Here is a 23,168-nt window from a genome sequence, read left to right on the forward strand (position 1 = left end):
GCCCCTTGCCTTCACAGTCTCGGTCTCTCGCCTTCACAGTCCCCGCCCCCCCCTTGCGCAGGCCCCGCCCCTATCGCTCACGCCCCTCCCCATGCACGCCCCGGACTCGGCCCTCCCCGGCGCCCCCGCCGGGCTCCGCCCCTCTCCGTTCCTGCCTGGGGCTCCGCACGCAAGCCCCGCCCCCGCCATGCTCCTAGGCTCCGAGGCCCGCGACACCCCTCGGCCTATCGCCCCGCCCACCCCGCGCCCCGCGGCCTTCGAGTCCCGCCCCGCCGCCTCAGGAGCCCACCCTTTTCCTCGCCAGCCTATTGGAGAGAGCGTCACCGTGCACTCTGACCAATGAGAGTCGCGGCCGGTGCGTCACGCCCCCGCGCCGTGCGTCTGGGCAAGTAAAGCTGCGACAGGGGCCCGGTGCGGGTCCCTGGCCATGTGGCGCTGCGGCGGAAGGGTACCTCGCTTCCTGAGGCGGCTGAGCGGCGGGTGAGACGCGGGCAGGAGCCAGAGGAGGCGGAGAGGAAGGAGGCGAGAGCGAAAGGCGGCGGGGGCGGTCCCGGCGTGGGGGAGAGCCCGGGGGGCCCCAGGGTCTTGTCCCGGCCCGGCGGCGCCGCACCACGGCTCCCTGCTCTGGGGTCCCGGACCCCGACGCCCCTCGCCCGGGGAGCCTTGCAGAGCCTGGGTGAGCGCCGGTGCGGTGGGGCCCCGCGCATCGCCAGAGGAGAGGCGGTCCGGGCCGGTTGTCAGGGTTGCGAGCCGCGCCGGGAAAGCCTGCGGGTAAAGCGGGTCGAGGCCCGAGGAGCCCCCGCGGCCCTGGGGCCTCGCGCCGTCCCGGAGTGGGTGGCCTTGTGTGCGGATCGTCGGGGCTCCTGAAGTGAAAACGGTCACTGGTGTGGATTTTAATCCGCGTGGTTAAGCTAGTCGCCAGCTTGCGGTTCTCGTTGACGTGATTGCTCCCGTGCCTTCTCCTTGTGAGCAGGGAGCCCTCAAGACACCTGAGGCTTCCCCTCGAAGTGCTTTTAAACTGCGGTGTTCTTAATGAAATTGGAGCTTCAGGAAATGGAAGTGTTCTTAAATGACTGGATCTATGGAAAAAAGATGCAGTCGCGCCTTGAATGATCGCGCTCTCTGAGTTGGTAGATAAGTCTCGGGTCATGCTAATCCTCGGAACCGGGTTTCGTTTCTGGGGCAGTGTAGCTGTTCGCCCCCGTGAAGAAGCCCGGGTGTTCGTTTTTGGGTTCCCTGGTGGGGTGTCTGGATTCGGCAGCAGGGGCATTATTCGTGTGTGCGGTTGGCTACCGGGAAGTGTACGGGGGAAAGCCCATGTCGCCTCAGACTTTTTCTGCATTTTCAGCGTGAGCGTTTGTTTTGGGGGATTGTGCTCTAGACGGTAAAAAAACATCTTAAAATCCTCTATTCCATAATTATAGAAGTAGCAAAGTCAGTAAGGAAAGTGTTGGCTGATGGCACATCATCATGTTGTTACCCGAGAACGACTGAATCAGTGTTTTCTGTATCTTCAAAAGAAATATTTTTTCTGAGATATAATAATGTAGAAAATTCTTTAAAGCATATAATACAGTCGAGAGGGAAAATATTTAAAAATAGTGTCACCGTTACCCAGATTAAGGTTACCCCTAGATGCCCGACCCTCCCTCCCTCTTAGATGTGATCTCTCTCCTGGTTTATTTCCTTGCTTTGTAGATCTCTGTACATATGTGAGAGTAAGCTCCAGAGATAACAGCAGCCGCAGGAGTCAGTGGATCAGGTCTCTTTCCCCCCATCTTCCCACCCACCTCCTCTCTGGTAACATCAGTTTGCTCTCCCTAGCTAAGAGACTGTTTCTTGATTCGCCTCTCTTTTTTTCCCCTTTGCTCGTTTGTTTCTTATTTACACATATGAGTGACATCATATGGTCTTTTTCTTTTCTGACTCATTTCACTTAGCGTAATACTGTCTAGCTCCATCCGTATTGCTGGGTTTCCTTTATATTTTTACCATCTATATGTATTCCTACAACACAGTAGGATGATACTGTGTCTTGCCTTTGTTGTTTGTTTGTTTTTTTGGTTTAGCATTATGTGACCCACATTTTTGTTAGTGTGGTTGTAGTCCATCCATATTCATGGCTAAGCTTATTTCGTGTATGGAAATAGTCCCCAATGTATCCATTCTGATGATGGATGTCCTGGTTGGTAGAGTTTGGAACTCTTAGGAATGGTGCCAACATAAAGGGTGTGTGCCGGTACATGATGAGTACATGTTCTCCAGGACACACAGATGAATAGTTGCTAATTTAAATGATGCGGAATGTTTTTCGAGAATTGTTACTATTTGCACACCTAGTTGCAGTTTAGGCAGTCCTGACAATGATAGATTTCTTACTTTTTACCAGTTTGGTAGATGCGTAATGGGAGTTATTGCCATACTGTGTACTGAGATGGAAAAAGTCACTTTAACATGAGAGTTGTTGTTTATACGGGTAAGGAAAATTGGTTACGTAATTATAGTTATTCATGAGCATTTACATATAAAAGGCTTGGAACATGTAATTATTAGTTGATATGAAGCTTTAGCCAAGTAGAGATAAAGCTAATAAAATTGAAAGAACTAAAGATTCCAGAAATCAATTTTCCGGAATCTGTTTGTAAGATGTAAGGTTTAATTTTTATTTGAAATGTCTTGATGACGAGAAAATGTTTTCGTGATGTTGCTGAATTACGGTAGCCGCACAGTTGTCCTGCAGGAGCAGCTAACCTTGGTTCCTTTCCTCCCGTGGATCAGTGGCGGCCCCCGAGCATGGAGGAGGACGGGCACCAGCGCTTGTGAGAGAGCTCGGCAGCACGAGGTGGGAGAGCGGATCCACGGGTTCACCGTAAGCCAGGTGTGCATGGCCCAGCTTGTTGCACAGCCCAGACCCCAGGGGAGCTGGCGTCTCTGTCCCTGCCCCTGGTTCGTCCGTGTTTCACAGTGGGCTCTACTGAGCGGAGTTTGCAGGTGAAAGGATTTCCTGATTCTTAAATAAGGGATCCCCAGTCCCTTTCCTGAACCCAGCCCCTTGAAGCCTAATGTCTCTAGATTTTAAGTCACACACACACTGGTGTTTGTGCATCCACACACGCGACTGTTCGCTTTGCTCAGACTGCCCCACGTCTGTGCGGGTCACATTTTCCTAGCACGTGAGTTTGCTCCACACACAAAATGGTTTTTGAGCCATCTGAGTAAAGAGATTGTGGGCCTGTACATTCAGTGTTTTTTTCTTTTAATGCAGTAACTGAAAAATACACATTTCACATCACTGACTGGCTGCTGGCTTCATGCTGTGGGTAACACTTGTTCCAGACTCAAAAGGCAGGCAGCTCACAGTCCAGAAGGATACAAGTGTGGCTGCAGTATGAGGGGGAACGTGATGAGACCAAGAGGAAGACGGGAGGCGAGGGTGCTCTGCTGGGGGGGGGCATGGGGACAGCTTCACGGAGAACGGGGGGGAATATAAGTGGAAGACGGAGGGCTGGATGTGCCCGTGGTGGTAGTTCCAGGCAGGGCTCCAGGGGGCCGGTTAGCTTGAGGGAGGGGCTCATGGCACTGGGTGAGAGCATGTGTGAGGTCCCTAAAGGCCATGCAGAGGAGCTTGGATGTAGAATAGTGACTGTTAAGGAGGACCTCAGAGTTTTGTCTCTGTATTTTTTAAGTGTTACAGAAACTTCTGATAAAACATGATCCTTGTTTGAGGAGTATTTCCCGTGAAAGAGGTTCGGAGGCAGACAGTTCACTGTTTGAACTGATTTTAAATACGTTGATCATCTCTTACAAAGTAAATTTTTAGATATAGATAATTTAATACTTGTAAACTAAGCTGGCATCACAGCCCTCTTTAAGTAATGTCGTTTGCGTGGAAGGCCCCCACAGCACATTCAGGGCACCTGAGTTCTAATCTCTGCCCTGCTGGTAGCTTGCTGTGTAAGCACAGACAGTTTCCCTTCACAGCCTCTGAAAAGTGGGGGTGATAAATGGTGTGGCTGTCATAGTGATGTGCTATTGTGATTGAAGTGGAGAGGCCCCTGGCATGGTTGGACAATATAGCACTTTTTAAGGTGCCAACAACTTTTGGGAGGCTTACATGGCTAGGAGACTACTGTCCTCGGGGTCAGGATGTGTTTGTTTTTATCAGAGGTGATCTGGACCCTCCCACTAGGAGCGGGTAACTGGTAGATACCCCAGCGCACCCCTGGGAATTCCTCAGAACCGCATAAACCAGATGAGGCACGGTTTAGTCCCAGGCTATGGCCCATTCCAGCATTTACCTCCCAGCGGGGCCATTCTGAGCCTTCCTGCCATGATGTGTATAAAAAGAAGCCAGCTGCAGGCATCGCAGGCGAGAGCAGGACTCCTTCAGTGTAGCCTGGTGTGAGAGATGGGGTCTGCGTCCCTGTCTGACCATTCCTCTGAGCCTCAGCGTTTTCCATCCGCAGGTGGGGGTGAGGATCCCTTCCTCACAGGGCTCCCTGGGAACTATTCAGAAAAGTCTAGCAGATGGTAAGCATGCAAAAAGAAAAGGCACCTAGGATGGTCAAGTACATAGGTCTTACTTGGCTCGTTTGTGAGATTCAGTGTTTGAACAAGGTGGTTTCTGATGAGCCTCCAGTCCCAACGTGCCCGCTTCCAACTGTTGCCCAATGACACAGGCCAGGTCTGCGGTGTAACCATACCTGTGCCGAACGCCTTCCCATCTGAGTTTACCTGTTCAATATTTCTTGTTCATTCAGGTAACAGCCATCCCTGAACTGTCCCTGACCGCAGTGAAGCTCAGCCATGATGGCACAGGAGCACAATACTTGCACTTGGCCAGAGAAGACACCAACAACTTGTTCAGGTGCGTGGGGGCATACTGAGAGCACGTTCCACCGAGAACGTCTGCCATACGTTACATAGTTTAAAATCCTCGTTCACTCATGTTTTATTTTTATTGACCGTGTCCTGAAAACCGAAGGAGAAGGTGAAATGAGTTTATGTCGTCAGCTGCCTAGAGTAAAAGCTTAGAGTCTGAATTAGTGATTTTCTAGGTTGTTGTTGGAGACGGTGTTGGCGCGCAGTTGGGTGGTCGTGTGGTCGTATGTGCGGTCATGGCCGTAGCCGCGCCCTCTGCCTGAGCCTTGGGCTTGCTTCTCTTGTCTTGCGCAGCGTGCAGTTCCGCACCACGCCCATGGACAGCACCGGTGTCCCGCACGTGCTGGAGCACACCGTCCTGTGCGGCTCTCACAAATACCCATGCAGAGATCCCTTCTTCAAGATGCTCAACCGCTCGCTGTCCACGTTCATGAACGCTTTCACAGGTGAGCAGGTGTCCACAGCAGAACCGTGCGGGGTCCCCTCCTTGGGGCGGGGCGGGGGAGGCTGGCAGCCTGTAGACAAGAGCACACACACCGTCCTCTGGTCTGCTGCAAAGCTGCTGGAAGCGAAATCCTTTAGGAAAGCCACATTGTGGTCGCATTATAAAAACTGTAGTTTTAGGGAAAAGGCATATCTGACATTTTTCTGGAAAAGGTCAAAATACTATTCTTTTGGAGATGTTGCTATAAAATTTGAGCTCGGTGGCATATGTGAATATGGCAGTGGTGGTGTTTGAGCTGATTTCTAGGAACTCAAGCAGCACGTGGGCTTCTGCTGGGCGCAGAGAAGTGCCCAGGCCTTGAGGTAACGGGTGCGCTGTGTCCTCATCCTGCGGGTCAGGCCTCTGTGCAGCCGTGTGAGGTCATGGCTGGCTGTGCCCCTTCTGCCCGCCCCCAGCCAGGCCTGCCTGGGACAGTAAGGGCTCAGTGTAGGGGGCTGGAGGTGGGGCTGGAAGTGGCTCATTCCTGTGGGAATTTGTTGAATTTTTAAAATCTTTTCATTTATACCTAGCTAGCGACTATACTCTGTACCCATTTTCCACACAAAATCCCAAGGACTTCCAGAATCTCCTATCTGTGTATTTGGATGCCGCCTTTTTCCCATGCTTGCGGGAACTAGATTTCTGGTACGTAATGATTAATTGATTTAGACTTTAGTATTAGAGTCATTATCATTGTGTAATTACTTACCGTTATTTAGGCAGGAAGGATGGCGACTAGAACATGAGAATCCAAAGGACCCCCAGACACCCTTGACCTTTAAAGGAGTCGTCTTTAATGAAATGAAGGGAGTATTTGTGAGTTTTTATTTTTCCTTTTTAAAACTTTTCCAGTGATCTTTCTGTGTAAAATATCAGGATGTAAATGGGTCTGGAGGACCGTGGACATTCTCTTATATCATTTGATGCACTTCTCATGTGGGACTTGTTGAACTAGCCGGGGGACAGTGCAGGGAGCCCCAGCCGTAGGACAGTAGAGGGCCACGCTCCCGATTTTCTAGGGCCCTTGGGGCAGCAAGCAGCTCTCGAGCTGTGGGGTGGGGCCCCTGGTTTGTGGTCTGCAGGAGGTCTGTCATGAAAACTGCATGACAGTGTTAAGAACTTGTCTTTTTTTCTCATTCTGGAGTTTCCCCAAGCCTGCATTACATGTTTTGTAATAGTTTATAGGATACAGAAGCAGATAGGAGAGTCTAGATGTCTCTCATTAAGCCAGACATTAAGGACATTTGCAAAATGTGCAAAACAGTGCTATTCTTCTCAGTAATATTTGTTTTCTGACAAAGTTTCCAAAAAAATATTTGATAACATGTACTGATGGGTTAAGATAATGAGTGAATAAATAACCTTTTAAAATGTCTCAGCTTTAATTTCTAACACAGAAAAATTATGTGTACACATACACTCTTGTGTAATCAAGAAACCCACATCATCAAAAGGTCTTTGGGGGCCTCATTGATTCTTAGGAGTATGAAGGATCTTGAGACTGGGCAGTTTGAGAACCTCTCCGCTGGGCCCATCCTCCCAGCCCCTCTGACATTGGAGTCCTGCTCTGACAAATGGGGCTACTCGATTCGGGCCTCGTTTCTTTCCAGTACCTTCTGGAAATTCAAGTCACAGCTCTTCAGAAGCCAATGGGACCCCTTCCTGCAGCTCATGGGCAGGGACCCTTGTGCATCTTTCCTTGGTTCGCATGTCCCTCCCTTGGCCCTCAGCTGTGCCTTTGCTGGTGGCCCATGCACACTGCAAAGTGTTTTTCCTTTTCTTGCAAGACCCCTGATCTTTGGGTCCTGTGTGGAGATTGTGAATGAGTTGCTTGCTTTGTTAGGATCTGCCTGGACCTCCTTGTTTACCACTGCGACAGTTTGAATTGCTCCCAGAATGTGATTAATTTGCTGCATTATAACATAACACTGGGTGTTTTTTTTCACACACATATATATACTTTTTAAATTTGAAGACAGACAATGAGAGGATATTCTCGCAGCACCTTCAGAACCGACTCCTGCCTGACCACACGTACTCAGTGATCTCCGGGGGCCATCCGTTGTGCATCCCAGACCTCACGTGGGAGCAGCTGAAACAGTTCCATGCTACTCATTACCACCCCAGTAATGCTAGGTAATTTCATTTTTATAGTTTAATTAATGGTGGGTTGATTAAGAGTGGACTCATTTACATACACTAAATGACATGGCTTCTCTCACATTTGGCAAAGAATTGTTTGCGAAGAACTGTATAAATTTAGAGGATTCTTTGCTTAATGGGTTGCCTCTCTCTTATGTGGATGCTCATTCTGAACGTCTACAGCAAGAATTTACATGCCCGGCATGATGGTGACAGCACCTCATGAAGGAGGAGCCGTATGCTTTCACTCTCCCTCCGTGCGCCTCAGCTTTCTGATGTTTAACACGGGAGTGCGGGCTACTGTCCCCTCCTGAGGCTGACCCAGGACCCAGAGAGCTTGCAGCCCCTGCCAGGAAAGTGCTCCCAGAATGGTGGTTGCCCTTCACTAAACCTGGGATACTTGCTTTGTGACCAATTGCTTGTTTCAGATGCTAATAGTAACAAAACACCAGTATGTGTATTTATAAATCAAACACTGATGGAAAATCAAATTTTCAAGATTACTTTAAATGTAAAAGAATTTAAATTTTGGTTATGAAAACTTTCAAGCATACAGAAAAATATAGAGCCGAGAATAATGAACTTTATACACATACTACATAATATTCTTTGTCAACATATTTTAAAGGAGATTACAGTCATCATGATGGTTTACCTCTAATATTTAAATTTATGACCCTGAAACATAAAGATATTTTGGGACATAATACTATGTTCACATTTAACAAACACTTGCGTGAAAGCACCTACTACTTATTCCAAATCCAGATTTTCCACTGGTACCCAAAATATATTTTTGAGCCAAATGAGGCCCATATAGTCTGTAAAGCTCTGTTTTTCTCCCTGTAGACACAGGCCATCTGCTGGGTTGGTTTGCTAGCAACTTGATTTATTTACTTATTTTTTTATGCTCAAATTGTTTCAGCGGTATCCCAAGGGAATTCCTTTAAGCTCCTCTTATGTCTTCTTCGTTTTCAGTAACTAGTTTCTGTGCCCCCCAAATCCAGGCTCCTCCTCCAGATCTGTAGCTACTTCTTTCTCCAAGGAGTCCTCCAACCAAGTGGAAACAGGCATTTAGAGATCAGTTTCTCCCTGGACACTAGGGATGCTACTTGTTATTGGAGTGCCACTCTCTAAACCATTGAGCGGACATGTTTAAAGGATCTTTAAGATATTAGCTCCCAAAATCAGATGTGTTTATTTTATTGGGATATAATTGACATATAGCATCGTATTAGCCTTAGGTGTACAACAAAATGATTTGGGTCATGTGTATACCATGAAGTGATCACCACAATAAATCCAGGTAACTATCACTGCACATAGTTACAAATGGTTTTTTCTTATGAGAACTGTTAAGATCGGTTCCCTTCGCAACTTTTAAATATAAGATACACTGTTGTTAACTACAGTCAGCATGCTGTACGTTATGTCCCCATGACTTATTCCTCTTATAACTGGAAGCTTGGACCCTTTCTACACATTTCGTCCACCCCCTGCCTTGGCAACCACCAATCTGTTTTCTGTATCTGTGAGTCTTAGCTCAGACAACAGCGTATTAAAAGAAAAAAAAAATCAGCTGTATCATTGTACCCTTTTTCCCCTGGATGAATAAATGTGTTGTCTTAAAAACATGTAATCTGAAATTTGTAGCCTAAGATTGAATTTTGTGAAGTTCTTTAGTTTGTCAGTGCTAGATGGATTACTATCTTCCTGTAGCTAAGACCATCAAATATTTTAACATACCAGTTACTTCGTTTTTGAAACACCTTTATAGTACATTTAAAATGAAGAGCAACTTTTGGCAGATTTACATTTAATCACTTTTGCATAATTTGTTTTTTATAAAAAAGATCAAAGCCTCTATTTGGTCTTTGTAGTCAAAGTAAGTGAACAGAAGGACACCTGGGTGGCTCAGTCAGTTAAGTGTCTGCCTCTGACTCAGGTCCTGGTCCCAAGGTCCTGGCATCAAGCCCCACGTTGGGCTCCGTGCTCAGCGAGGAATCTCCTTGAGGATTCCTTCTCCCTCTGCCCACTCCCCCCCCGGGAGTGTACTCTCACTCTCAAATCTTAAAGGGAACAGAATGTATTTCTATACAAACTTCATTTCAATATGGGAATTTTATTATTAGGTGCTATATATGTGTACCTTCTATTTTTTTTTTTTTTCAAGATTTTATTCACTTATTAGAGAACACTGGCAGGGTGGGGAAGGGCAGAGCAAGAAGCAGACTCCCCGCTGAGCAGGGTGCCTGACGTGGGGCTTGATCCCAGGACCTCAAGATGATGACCTGAGCCAAAGTCAAATGCTTAACCAACTGAGCCACCTAGGTGCCCCAACATACCTTCCATTTTTAAGTTTTATTGTAATTCTACTGGAGTTAACATAGCAGTGTTGTATTAGTTTCAGGTGTAAAATATCTTGATTCAGTACTTCCATATATTATTCAGGGCTCATCAAGATTCCCCATCACCTATTTGCCCTGTTGTCCCCACCACCTTCCCTCTGGTAACCATCAGTTAACTCTATCTCTAGAGTTAAGATTGTTTTTTTCAGCTTGTCTCTTTTTTTTTTTTCCCTTTGTTCATTTGTTTTCCTAAATTCCACATGAGTGAAATCATATGGTATTTGTCTTTCTCTGACTGACTTATTTCCCTTAGCATTATACTCTTTAGCTTCAGCCATGTCAGAGCAAATGGCAAGATTTCATTCTTTTTTATGGCTAATACTCCATTGTACATATGTACCACCTCTTCTTTATCGAATCATCTATAGACGGACACTCGGGCTGCTTCCATATCTCAGCTATTGTAGATAATGCTGCAGTAAACACCGGGGTGTGTACACACATGTGTACCTGTGTCACCCCTATCTGTACACGGCTGTGTACACAGTGGCTGCACCAGCGTGCATTCCCACCGACGGTGTAAGAAGGTTCCCCTTTCTCCAGATCCTCGCCAACATCTCTTATTTCTTGTGTTGTTGATTTTAGCCTTTCTGACAGTATGAAGTGGTATCTCATTGTGGTTTTGATTTGCATTTCCCTGATGCTCAGTGATGTTGAGCATCTTTTCATGTGCCTGTTTTGCCATCTGCATGTCTTCTTTGGAGATCTGTCTGTTCATGTCTTCTGCCCGTTTTTTAATTGGATTACTTGGGGTCCTTTGGTGTTGAGTTGTAGAAATTCTTTATGTATTTTGGATATTAACCCTTTATCAGAGATGTCATTTACAAATATCTTCTCCCATTCTTTTTCCCCATTGAGTATGATGTTAGCTCCGGGTTTTTCATATATGGCTTTTATTAGGTTGAGGTGTCTTAGTTTTTGTTTTTTGTTTTTTGTTTTTAATTTTTTTTCGATTTTATTTATTTGAGAGAGAGAGACAGAGATAGAGAGAGAGCACAAGCAGGGAGGAGAGGGAGAAGCAGGCTCCCCACAGAGCAGGGAGCCCGATGCAGGACTCGATCCCAGGACCCTGGGATCATGACCTGAGCCGCCCAGGCGCCCGAGGTGTCTTAGTTTTGTTGACTGTTTTACTTTACTGTGCAGAAGTTTTTTATTTTGGTGTAGTCCCAGGAGTTTAATTTTCCTTTTATTTCTGTTGCCTCAGGTGACCTACCTAGAAAGAAGTTGTTACAGCCAATGTCAGATGGATTTCTGCCTGTGCTCTCTTCTAGGATTTTTATATTTCAGGCCTGACATTTCAATCCTAAGTCCAATTTATTTTTGTGTATGGTTTTTTTTTTTAAAGATTTTATTTATTTATTTGAGAGAGAGAGAATGAGAGATAGAGAGCATGAGAGGGAAGAGGGTCAGAGGGAGAAGCAGACTCCCTGATCAGCAGGGAGCCCGATGTGGGACTCGATCCCGCGACTCCAGGATCATGACCTGAGCCGAAGACAGTGGCTTAACCAACTGAGCCACCCAGGCGCCCTGTTTTTGTGTATGGTTTAGGAAAGTGGTCCACTGTCATTCTTTTGCATGTTGCTGTTCACTTTTCCCAACACTGTTTATTGAAGATACTGTCTTTTTCCCACTGCATATTCTTTCCTGCTGTGTTGAAGATTAATTGACCATATGATCATGGGTTCATTTCTGGGTTTTCTATTTTGTTCCATTGATTTATGTGTCTTTTTGTACCAGTTCCATACTATTTTGATTACGAAAGCTTTGTAGTATATCTTGAGATAGTAGTTTTAACAATGTTGGTTCTTCCAACCTATGAGCATAGAATATCTTTCCATTTGTGCCATCTTCGATTTCTTTCATCAGTGTTTTATAGTTTTCAGAGTGCAGGTCTTTCATCTCTTTGGTTAAGTATATTCCAAGGTATTTTTTTTTTTTATTTTTGGTGCATTTGTGAATGGGATTGTTTTCTTAATTTCTCTTTCAGCTACTTCATTATTAGTGTATAGAAATGCAACGGATTTCTGTATGTTTATTTGCATCCTGCAATCTTAACTGAATTAATTCAGTTCTAGTACTTTTTTGGTGGAGTCTTTAGGGTTTTCTATTATATAATGTCATCTACAGATAGTGAAAGCTTTAGTTCTTCCTTACCAACTTGGATGCCCTTTATTCCTTTTTCTTGTCTGAGTGCTGTGGCCAGGACTTCCAGTACTGTGTTGAATAAAAGTGGTGAGAGTGGACATTCCTGTTGTGTTCCTGACCAATGGGAAAAGCTCTCAGTTTTTCCCCATTGAGTATGATGTTAGCTGTGGGTTTTTCATATATGGCTTTTATTATGTTGAGGTGTTTCCTTTAAACCTACTTTGTTGAGGGTTTTTATCATGAATGGATGTTACACTTTGTGAAATGCTTTTCATGCATCTTCTGAAATGATCATAAGGTTTTTATCCTTTCTCTTATTGATGCAGTGTAGCATGTTGATTCACTTGTGCATATTGAACCATCTTTGCATCCTGGGAATAAATCCCACTTGATGGCGGTGAATGATTTTTTAAGTATATTGTTAGATTCAGATTGTTAATATTTTGTTGAGGATTTTTGTATCTATGTTCATCAGAGATGATGGCTGTAGTTCTCTTTGTGTGTGAGGGGGATCTTTATCTGGCTTTGGTATCAGGGTAATGCTGGCCTCATAGAATGAATTTGGAAGTTTCCCTTCCTCTTCTATTTTTTGGAAAAGTTTGAGAAGAATAGGTATTAACTCTGCTTTAAATGTTTCATAGAATTCACCTGGGAGGCCGATTGGACTTTTGTTTATTGGGAGTTTTTTGATTACTGATTGAATTTTGTTCCTGCTTATGGGTCTATTCAAGTGTTCTTTCTTCCTGATTCAGTTTTGGTGGTTTATATGATTCTAGGAATGTATCCATTTCTTCTAGGTTGTCCAGTTTGTTGGCATATAGTTTTTCATGATATCCTTTTATAAATGTTTGTATTTCTGTGGTGTTGGTGGTTATTTCTCCTCTTTCATTAGTGTTTTTGTTTATTTGGGTCCTCTCCCCCCCCCCCTTTTTTCCCGATGAGGCTAGAGGTTTATCAATTTTGTTGATCTTTTCAAAGAACCAGCTCCTGGTTTCATCTGTTCTATTTTTTTTTTTTATTTGTATATCACTTGTGCTCTCATCTTAATTATTTCCTTCCTTCTGCGGGTTTGGGGTTTTCCTTACTATTTTTCTAGCTTCTTTTAGGTGTAAGGTTAGGTTGCTTGAGGTTTATCTTCTTGAGGTAGGCCTGTATTGCCAAGTAAACTTCCCTCAAAAACATTTGCTGAATCCCAAAGATACTGGACTGTTGTGTTTTTATTTTCATTTGTTTCCATGTATTTTTTAATTTCCTCTTTGATTTCTTGGTTGACCCATTCATTGTGTAGTAGCGTGTTATTTGATCTCCAGGTATTTGTGGTCTTTACAGATTTTTTCTTATAATTGATTTCTAGTTTCCTAGGGTTGTGGTCAGAAAAGATGCATGGTATGACTTTGATCTCTTTGTATTTGTGGAGACTTGTTTTGTGGCCTAACATGTAATCTATTCTGGAGAATGTTCTACATGCACTTGAAAAGAATGTGTATTCTGTTTTAGGGTGGAATGTTCTGAATGTATCTGTTAAGTCCATCTGGTCCATGTGTCATTCAAAGCCATTGTTTCTTTGTTGATTTCCTGTTTAGATGATCTGTCCAATGATGTAAATGGGGTGTTAAAATCCCCTATTATTATTGTATTATTGATTAGTTCCTTTATATTTGTTATTAACTGTTTTATATATTTGGGTGCTTCTATGTTGAGTTCATAAGTATTTGTAATTGTTGTATCTTCCTGTTGGATTGTTCCCTTTATGATTATATAGTGCCCTTTGTCTCTTGTTGCAGTCTTTGTTTTAAAGTTTATTTCATCCAATGTAAATATTGCTAAGCCAGCTTTCTTTTCACTTCTGTTTGCATGAGAAATGTTTTCCATCCCTTCCTTTTCAATCTGCAGGTGTCTTTAGGTCTGAGGCGAGTCTCTTGTAGGCAGCGTATGGATAGGTTTTGTGTTTTGTTTGTTTTTTTTTATCAGTCACCCTGTGTGTTTTGATTGGAGTCCATTTACATTCAAAGTAGTTATTGATACGTATGTACTTACTGCCATTTTGTTATTTGTTTTAGGGTTATTTTTCTGGTTTTTCTCTCTTCCTTGCTCTCTTCTTTTGCCATATATTTTTTTAGTGCCATACTTAAATTCTTTTCTCTGTTTTGTTTTTTTTTTTTCTTCATATCTGTTACTGGGTTTTGATACGTGGTTACCATTAGGTCTTCTGCACATAGCGGTCTCTATTTAGTCGATCGTTGCTTAAATTTGACCCCATTCTTTACTCCCTCCTGCGCATGTTTTAGGTTATAGTGTCGTACTTTACATCCTTTTATGTTGGGAGACCCTTGATTGATTTTTACAGCTACACTTATTTTTATTGCTTTTGTGTGTCCTCCTTTTTTTACTCTTACTATTGGTCTCCCCTTTCCACTTAGAGTCCCCATTAACATTTCTTGTAGGGCTTTTTTACTGGTCATGAACTTCTTTAACTTTTGTTTGTCTGAGACGCTCTTCATCTCGCCTTCTCTTCTGAATGACAGCCTTCTGGATACAGTGTTCTTGGCTGCAGATGTTTCCCATTCAGTACTTTGATCGGTCATGCCACACCTTCAGGCCTGCAGTGTTTCTGTTAAAAAACCCACTAATAGCCTCCTTGGGTTTCCCTTTTACATAACTTTCTTCTTTTTCTGCTTTTATAATTCTCTTTATCACTGCTTTTTGCCATTTTAATTACTATGTGTCTTGACGTAGACCTCACTGGGCTGATTTTTTTGTGGGGCATTGGACTCTCTTTGCCTCCTGAATCTGGATGTCTGTTAAGTTGCCCGGATTAGGGAAGTTTTCAGCTGTTATTTCTTCACATAAATTTTCTACCATCTTTTCTCTGGAATCCATAGAATGCTAATGTTATTATGCAAGTCTTGTTATTTTGCATAATTTTTTTTCTGTCACCTGCTCAGCTTGATTAATTTCCATTGTTCTGTCGTCCAGGTCGCTGATTCATTCTGCTTCCTGCAGTCTGCAATTTGTTCTGTCTGGTGTATCTTTAATTTCAGTTTCTGTGTTCTTCATCTCTCATTGGTTCTGTTTTATCTCTTTATGGGTCCTCTGCTCTTTTCTCGAGTCCAGTGAGTATCTTTATGACCATCACTTTAAATTCTCTATCAGTCGTAGGACTCATCTCTGTTGTGCTTAGGTCTCTTGCTGTGGTTTTGTCCTGTTTCCATTCGGACCTTATTCCCTGTCCCCTCATTCGTCTGGCTCCCAGCATCTCTTTCTGTGCGTCAGGAGTCAGCCATTTCCCCTGCTCTCGAGCGTAGTGGGCAGTGTGCAGTTTTTACAGGGTGGCGCTGGTCCTCTGCCAGAGGAGAAACACTGCCACTGGGGAGACTGGAGTCCGGTGGGCGATGGGCAAAGTGCTTGTGCTCATGGCATGCCGTTTTAACAAGAGGTGTGTGTGTGTGTGTCCGTGTCCTCAGCTGGAGGTGACCGGCTGCCCCCACTGTGTGTGTGTGTGTGTGTGTGTGTGTGTGTGTGTGTGTGTGTGTGTGTGTCCGTGTCCGTGTCCTCAGCTGGAGGTGACCGGCTGCCCCCACCACCGGGACCAAGGCCCTGCAGAATGTGTGTTTTGGGAGAGACACGGTTTTGGCCAGGGGTGCGCTGGTCCTCTGTGGGAGGGGACCCGCAGCCCTGGGACTGAGGCAGGCCTGGCTGCAGTGGGGAGGCACGGAAGCAGGTGAGGTCGTGAATGCTGGTTGGTTCCCGCGGGGGGCTGCCTTTCTGCTGAGGGGCAGGGCTGGGAAGTGGTGCCTGCCAGCTCCTCTGTTCCTGGAGGAGTCTCCCATGACTTTGTCCCTCTGGGACACACTCTGAGATAGTAAACCACTCTCCTTCCTTTATGCCCCTGCCTTTTTCACACTGCTGCTTCTGTGGTGTATCTCCACTGGCTGTTCGCTGTGCTCTTTCAGGGCAGGGGCTCAGTTTCTCATCACCCTCCAGGTTCTCCAAGAACGGAGTCTGCTGAATTTTTTTTTTTTAAGATTTTATTTATTTATTCATGAGAGACAGAGGGAGTCCAAGGCAGAGGGAGAAGCAGGCTCCCCACAGAGCAGGGAGCCCGATGTGGGGCTCGATCCCAGGGATCATGACCTGAGCCGAAGGCAGTCTCTTAACCAACTGAGCCACCCAGGTGCCTGAGCCTGCTAATTTTTAAAGTTGCAGGTTTAAATCCCACTGGTTGTAAGAACTCAAGAAATTCAGCCCCTCTGGTCTTCAAAGCCAAATGTTAAGGGGATTCATGTTCCTGTGTGGGCTCCCGGTGTGACCCTCTGCTTCCCGCCCACGGGTCCCTTCCTCCAGCGGACAGTCCCATGGTCTGTTTAGCCCCTTCAGCAACTCTGCCCTTCCCGCCCTCTCCAGTGTGGTCTCTTCTCTACATTTAGTTGTGGAGTTTGTTCTGCTGGTGTTTGGGTTGTTTTCCGGATTATTTACCCTGATGGAACTTTTACCTAGTTGTATCTGTGGGACGAGGTAAGTTTAGTTTCCTACTCTGTGTACCTTCCATTTTCTACAAAAAGCCATCTCTGTTGATTTCTCATCTTTTAAACTAAGATGGACTAATATATTCTCTGAACGTTTCAGGTTCTTCACTTATGGCAATTTTCCATTAGAACAGCATCTGAAACAAATTCACGAAGAAGCCCTGAGTAAATTTGAGAAAATTGAGCCAAACACTGCAGTGCCACCTCAGAAGCCTTGGGATAAGCCAGTAAGTGCCCCATCCGGAGAGTAGGCAGTGTTTTTACCTACTAAATACACTGACGTGAAGAGTGTAAGATAAGAGTGTAAAATAAAATTTTTGAATGTTGTGGCCCCTGACTTGAATGTAAGAGATTCTTTTCTTTTTTTTTAATTTTATTTATTTATTTATTTGAGAGAGCGAGAATGAGAGAGAGAGCACATGAGAGGGGGAGGGTCAGAGGGAAAAGCAGACTCCCCGCTGAGCAGGGAGCTTCTTAACCCTAAGGCATGGTTACTTGTTTGAAAAGAAAATTTAGTGAAGAGCATCTCTTGGACCCTTTTGTACCTATATGGGTAACTTACTCTATTTAAACCCAGTCGTTCGTACTCTGCACCTACTTAAAGCATCACATCGTTTTACAGAGAGAATTCCATATAACGTGTGGCCCAGACTCACTGGCTGCAGGTTCCTCTAAACAAACAACCGTCGGGGTCAGCTTCCTCTTACCAGAGTAAGTGTCCATTGTGAAGTGGGACAAGCGCAGCTTAGCCAGGTGGAGGCGAACTCTCCACATTTAATTGTTCGATGGTGAGGATTTAGGAGTTGAGCAGCTGTTGGATGGCAGGGAAGGTGCTAACAACATCTGGGGTGGTTTGGGGGTAATTGCCTTTAGTAGCTACCCAGAAAAAAAAGTAACTTCTTACCTCATTTTAAAGCTTATTTCTGGGGAGAAAACAGGCTCGGACATCAGTTATTAACATTTCTGGGGGTGGGATGCCATTGAGCGTGAGGAGAGCACAGTGAACACTGGCTTCAAAACAATGTACGACCCATGGAGCTCTGTCATAGTAGAGATGTGGTCGGCTGCGGGCACATGGGCGGGCAGGTGTCCTCAGCTGTGCGGCGGCAGGCTTGGCTGCCCTTGGTGGCCGTGCTGCTCGACCAACTGCCCCATCTCCTCACTGCTCTTGTCTGTGTGTGGACATGCACTTGGAATTGAGATGACACAGGTCAGAGTCCTTGGTGCGCTGTGATGGGATGACATTTGATATGCAGCCAAGTCAACTTGATGGTTCGGGACTCCAAAATGGTCTAGTTTATGAGAGCTTTACAAACTAAAAAAACAGTTCACTCTCTTTTTTCCATATAACTTAAAAGTTAAAATGCAAGCATTTGTAGAACATCTGCTTCTTTGGAAATAAAAGTGTTGATTTAGTAGTGATTTTAATGATTTTGAAAACATTTACGGGGGCCAACGGTTTCCCTTTTTCTCTCCCCCTCTACCCCCCACCCTCCCCGTTTTTAAATGAAGCATCACTGATACGTTTGAAGCATTCACGTTAAACCTTCTGTCTTCACTCTTGATCAGTGGACCCAACTCCCCTTTCTACAAAGCATTAATTGAATCTGGACTTGGCACAGACTTCTCTCCTGATGTTGGGTAAGTTTCATTATCTGAGCAGATCAGTGGTGTTTGCATTTGGGGGCCAGTTTTGACATTTGACAGTATCTGGACACATTTTTGGTGCTCACAACCCTGGGGGGGTGGGGGAGGTTATTGGTATCTGCTGGGAGGAGCGAGGGATGGAGAATGTTGATATCCCACCGTCATAGGATGGTTCCGCTGCTGCCCCAGCACAGAACTGTGCATGAGAACACTAGTCCAGTACAGCTGTTTTCTATGCCCTGGAGGGCACATTTGGGAAGAGAAAAAAGAAAGATAGCTTGAGCAAGATCTCAGAATGGTGTCTGCTGCCCGCTTTCAATGCCAGGTTGAAATATTTTTTCAAATCTTAAGATTTTATAAAGCTCAGCCGTTTCACTTCTAGATTTCATTTTGCCGTAACTCTAAAGTTTAATTGCATTGATTTTTAGAAATGTGAAAAGGGCATGAATATAATTGTGACCGGTTCTGTCTGAGGACTGCTTCAGTGGGCTTATTCTTGGAAGACTTGGGAGGTTGGAGGGTCCGCAGTTCTGTTCTCCAGAGTATTGGATCTCTTACGTTGTCGGAATTCTGCCATGTGACCCACTTGTGTATTGTAGATACAGCGGCTGCACGCGGGAGGCCTACTTCAGCGTGGGCCTGCAGGGCATCGCCGAGCAGGACACCCACGCCGTTCGGGACATAATTGACAGGACAATCGAGGAAGTCATCGAGTGCGTGTGGCTTGCACTCTGCAGTCCCGACACCGTCCTCACACCGTCCTCACAGTGTCTTTCCACCGTCCTCACACTCTCCTCACTGTCCTGTGTCCACACACCATCCTCACAGTGTCCTCACACCATCTACACACTCCTCACACTCTCCTCACAGTGTCCTCACACCGTCCTCACACCATCTTCACACCTTCCTCATATCTTCCTCACACCGTCCTCACACCGTTCTCACACCTTCCTCACACCTTCCTCATACCTTTCTCACACCATCCTCAGTGTCCTCACACCGTCCTCACACTCTCCTCACTGTCCTGTGTCCACACACCATCCTCACAGTGTCCTCACACCATCTACACACTCCTCACACTCTCCTCACAGTGTCCTCACACCGTCCTCACACCATCTTCACACCTTCCTCATATCTTCCTCACACCGTCCACACACCATCCTCACACCGTCCTCACACTGTCTTCACACTCCTCACACTTCTCAGAGTGTCCTCACACCATCCTCACACCATCCTCACACTCTTCTCACACTGTCCAGTGAGGGAGCCTGCCTCCCCCTGTGTTTGGCTTTTCTTTACCTCATAAAATACACATTGGTTCACTTAGAATAGTTTAAAGACTCTCTGCTGCCTTGTTGCACGGGTATTGATTGTCTTTTTAACATCTCTCTTCTGTATTTCTTTAGAAAAGGATTTGAAGAGGACCGAATTGAGGCTCTCCTTCATAAAATTGAAATACAAATGAAGCATCAGTCTGTCAGCTTTGGACTCACCCTGACGTCTGTATGTAATTTCTCCTCTACCTTCTTCTGTTTGTACTTTGTTTTTACTGTTGTGATCAGTGGGTACTTGACAGCGCTGGGAACAGGTGAATATTCATTGCACCGTTCTTTTGAACCGTGAAAGTTGTGCTGTTTTGGATATGATACAAATTTAATTTAGTTTTATAATACACTATGTCTTTTTACAAGCATAATTGACTTTCTGATATCTTTTTTTTTTTTTAGTCATTTGTTTTAGAGAGCGAGAAAGAGCATACGTGGGAAGGATGGACAGTTAGAGGGAGAGAGAGAATTCTAAGCAGGCTCCACACCCAGTGCAGAATGTGATGTAGGGCTCGATCTCACGACCCTGAGATCATGACCTGAGTCAAAACCGAGAGTCGGATGCTCAACTGACTGAGCCACCTAGGCGCCCCTCCTGAAAATTTTAGAACTTGTCCTTCACTTTATTAGAGAAAAAACAGATTTAAAATTTTCCTAACCAAAAAATGACTTAATTTTTCTTACAATCATTGTGGTATTTTTAAATACAGAACCTGAGATCTTAATAAAATGTTTAATGTAGCATTTGTAGTGTAATGTGCATCTGGATATTACGTTCTTGATTGTAGTACATTGCCTCCTGCTGGAATCATGACGGGGACCCTGTGGAGCTCCTGAAGCTGGGGAGTCAGGTGGCTCGATTCAGACAGTGCCTCAAGGAAAATCCACAGTTTTTGCAAGAAAAAGTAAAACAGTATTTTAAAGTAAGGAAATTGGAGAATTTATGTTATGAATAAGTAACAATTTCTTAATTATTAATTAGTGCTCATATTAAGAAATTTAGTCCATTCTGAGGCGATTTGGCTTTTTATATGAATACGTGAGTTTGTCTTTCATATATGAGGATATTATGCACGTGTATTAATTAACAAAAACATCTGTAGGCATTTTTGTTCTGTTTTGTTGAAAGATTATACTATCCACTCCTTAATTTTTTGGAAGGTTTTGATAAGAATTGTTCACTTGTAATTAAAAGATTAGTGGAAGAATACATTCCTGGGATTTCTTCATTGGGAGTGTTTTGCTTTTTTTTTTTCTCTTTTTGTCTTAATTACTGATTCAGTGTGTTCATGAGTTCCTGATCTCTTCAGAGTTTTCTGTTTCTTCACCCTTCAGTCTTGGAAGGTGCTGTGGTTTGAGGAGTTTGTTCATTTAGGTTGTGCAGGTTGCCGGATGGTTCTTCTGAATATTCCTTTGTGCTGATTTCTGTACTGTCCGTGCTATTGTGCCTTTTTCCACGTCTGAGTTTAGTCGAGTCTCCCTGTTTTCTTAGTGTATCTGAAGGTTTGGCGCTTTTGTTGATCTGTTTGAGAAAGTCTGATCTGTGATCTAATTTTTATGGTTTTCTTTGTTCTGCTAGCTTTGGCTTGATCTCACTTTTCTCTTTAGTGAGGGTGTGAAGATAGGTTACTCCTGGGTCTTTGTTTTTAATGTCTGAAACTGTACGTGTCACTCTTCACGCTGGTTTTGTGGGGTCCTGCAGTTTTCAGTGTGTTCCGTTTATAGCTTCATTGGTCTCATGGTATTTTCTAAGATCCCCTATTACTTACTCTTTAACCTACTGGTTTTTTAAGAATGTGTTGTGTCACTTGCATGTATTTGTTGGTTTTCCAGCTTTCCTTCTAAGGGCATTCCTTGGAGACAGCACATGTGTGGTTCCTGAGCACGGCCATAAAGCGAATATTGCAATAAAGCGAGTCAAATGAATGTTTTGGTTTCCCTTTGTAGAGGAAAGTTGTGTTTACACTACATTGTAGTCTGTTAATTGTGCAATAGCATTATGTCTAAAAAAAGTAACATATACATCTTAGTTAAAAAATACTGCTAAAAAATGCTAATCATCTGAGCTTTCAGTGAGTCATAATCTTTGCTGGTGGGGGGTCTTGCCTTAATGTTGATGGCTGCTGACTGATGAGGGTGGTGGCTGCTGAAGCTGGGGGTGGCTGTGGCAATTCCATAAAATAAAACACCGATGAAGTTTGCCCCAGGGACTGACTCTTCCTTTCATGAACAATTTCTCTAGCAGGCGGTGCTGTTTGATAGCATTTTACCCACAGTAGAGCTTCTTTCAAAATTTGAGTCAGTCCTCTCAAACCCTGCCACTGCTTTATCAGCTGAGTTCATGTAATATTTTAAAGAATTTTTATTTATTCTAGAGAGAGCAGGAGGGAGAGGCAGGAGGAGAGTGAGAGAGAATCCCAAGCAGACTCACTGCTGAGCATGGAGCCCAATGTGGGGTTCGATCCCACAACCCTGAGACCACAGCCCAATTACTGGATCGTAAATAAGGTTGTTCCATTTTTTTTTTTTAAAGATTTTATTTAATAGAGCACAAGCAGGGGGAAGGGCAGGAGAGGGAGAAGCAGACTCCCCGCTGAGTGGGAGCCCGATATGGGGCTTGATATCCCAGGACCCCGAGATCATGACCTGAGTTCAGGGCAGACGCTTCACTGACAGAGCCACCCAGGCACCCCTATTTTAATTTTTGAGGAACCTCCATACTGTTTTCCAGAGTGGCTGCACCAGTTTGCATTCCCACCAACAGTGTATGACAGTTTCCCTTTCTCCACATCCTTGCCAACACTTGTTACTTATGTTGTAAATTTTAGCCATTCTGACAGGTGTGAGGTGGTATCTCTTGGTTTTGATTTGTTTTTCCCTGATGATGGGTGATGTTGAGCATCTTTTCATGTGTCTGTTGGCCAGGTGTATGTCTTTGGAGAAATGTCTGTTCATGGTTATTATGCCAGTACCATACTGTTTTAATTATTACACCTTTGTAATATAGCTTGAAGTCTGGAGTTGTGATGCCTCCTGTTTTGTTTTTCAAGATTGCTTTGGCTACTCAGAGTCTTTTCTGGCTCCATACAAATTTTTGTATTGTTCGTTCTACTTCTCTGAAAAATGCTTTTGGTATTTTGACAGGGATTGTATTAAATAAACAGATTACTTTCGTTAGTATTGACATTTTAACAATATTAATTCTTCCAATCCATGACCATGGAATGTCTTTCCATTTCTTGCATCATCTTGAATTTTTTTTTTTTATCCATGTTTATAGTTTTCAGACTATAGGTCTTTCACCTCTTAAGTTTATTTCTGGATATTTTACTGTTTTGGGTGCATTTGTAGGGGGGACAGTTTTCTTAATTTCTGTTTCTGTGGCTTCATTATAAGTGTAAAGGAATGCAGTAGATTTCTGTACATTGATTTTGTATCCTGCAACTTTGCTGAATTCATTTATCAGTTCTAGGGTTTTTTTGGGTAGTCTTTAGGCTTCTCTGTACATGGTATCATGTTATCTGCAAATAGAATTTCACTTCCTCCTTACCAATTTGGATACCTTTTATTTCTTTTTGTTGTCTAATTGCCATGGCTAGGAGTTCCAGTA

General features: G+C 44.2%; 1 protein-coding gene across 4 annotated transcripts in view; it reads left to right on the forward strand.

The window, feature by feature from the left end:
- Positions 1 to 399: 399 nt before the first annotated feature.
- The window catches only part of PITRM1 (pitrilysin metallopeptidase 1), a 43,875-nt gene continuing 21,106 nt past the window's right edge, over positions 400 to 23,168 (forward strand). Inside the window, exons 1-13 of one of the 4 annotated variants that reach the window (XM_028114678.1) lie at positions 400 to 480; positions 2,779 to 2,878; positions 4,761 to 4,867; positions 5,176 to 5,327; positions 5,896 to 6,010; positions 6,085 to 6,181; positions 7,341 to 7,501; positions 16,687 to 16,813; positions 17,209 to 17,297; positions 18,099 to 18,227; positions 18,833 to 18,946; positions 19,640 to 19,736; positions 20,347 to 20,481. In XM_028114678.1, the coding sequence (XP_027970479.1) occupies positions 428 to 480; positions 2,779 to 2,878; positions 4,761 to 4,867; positions 5,176 to 5,327; positions 5,896 to 6,010; positions 6,085 to 6,181; positions 7,341 to 7,501; positions 16,687 to 16,813; positions 17,209 to 17,297; positions 18,099 to 18,227; positions 18,833 to 18,946; positions 19,640 to 19,736; positions 20,347 to 20,481 (1,476 nt within the window). In that variant the 5' untranslated portion in view covers positions 400 to 427. Of the gene's footprint in view, positions 481 to 590; positions 677 to 2,778; positions 2,879 to 4,490; positions 4,531 to 4,760; positions 4,868 to 5,175; positions 5,328 to 5,895; positions 6,011 to 6,084; positions 6,182 to 7,340; positions 7,502 to 16,686; positions 16,814 to 17,208; positions 17,298 to 18,098; positions 18,228 to 18,832; positions 18,947 to 19,639; positions 19,737 to 20,346; positions 20,482 to 23,168 lie in introns of those variants that run through there. The other 3 variants (XM_088025825.1, XM_088025827.1, XM_088025826.1) reach the window with 3 other exon arrangements.

This window comes from Eumetopias jubatus, unplaced genomic scaffold (genome assembly GCF_037043125.1).
Source record: "Eumetopias jubatus isolate StellerSeaLion01/CBP00866 unplaced genomic scaffold, mEumJub1_p1.0 scaffold_8, whole genome shotgun sequence".
NCBI lineage: Eukaryota > Metazoa > Chordata > Mammalia > Carnivora > Otariidae > Eumetopias > Eumetopias jubatus.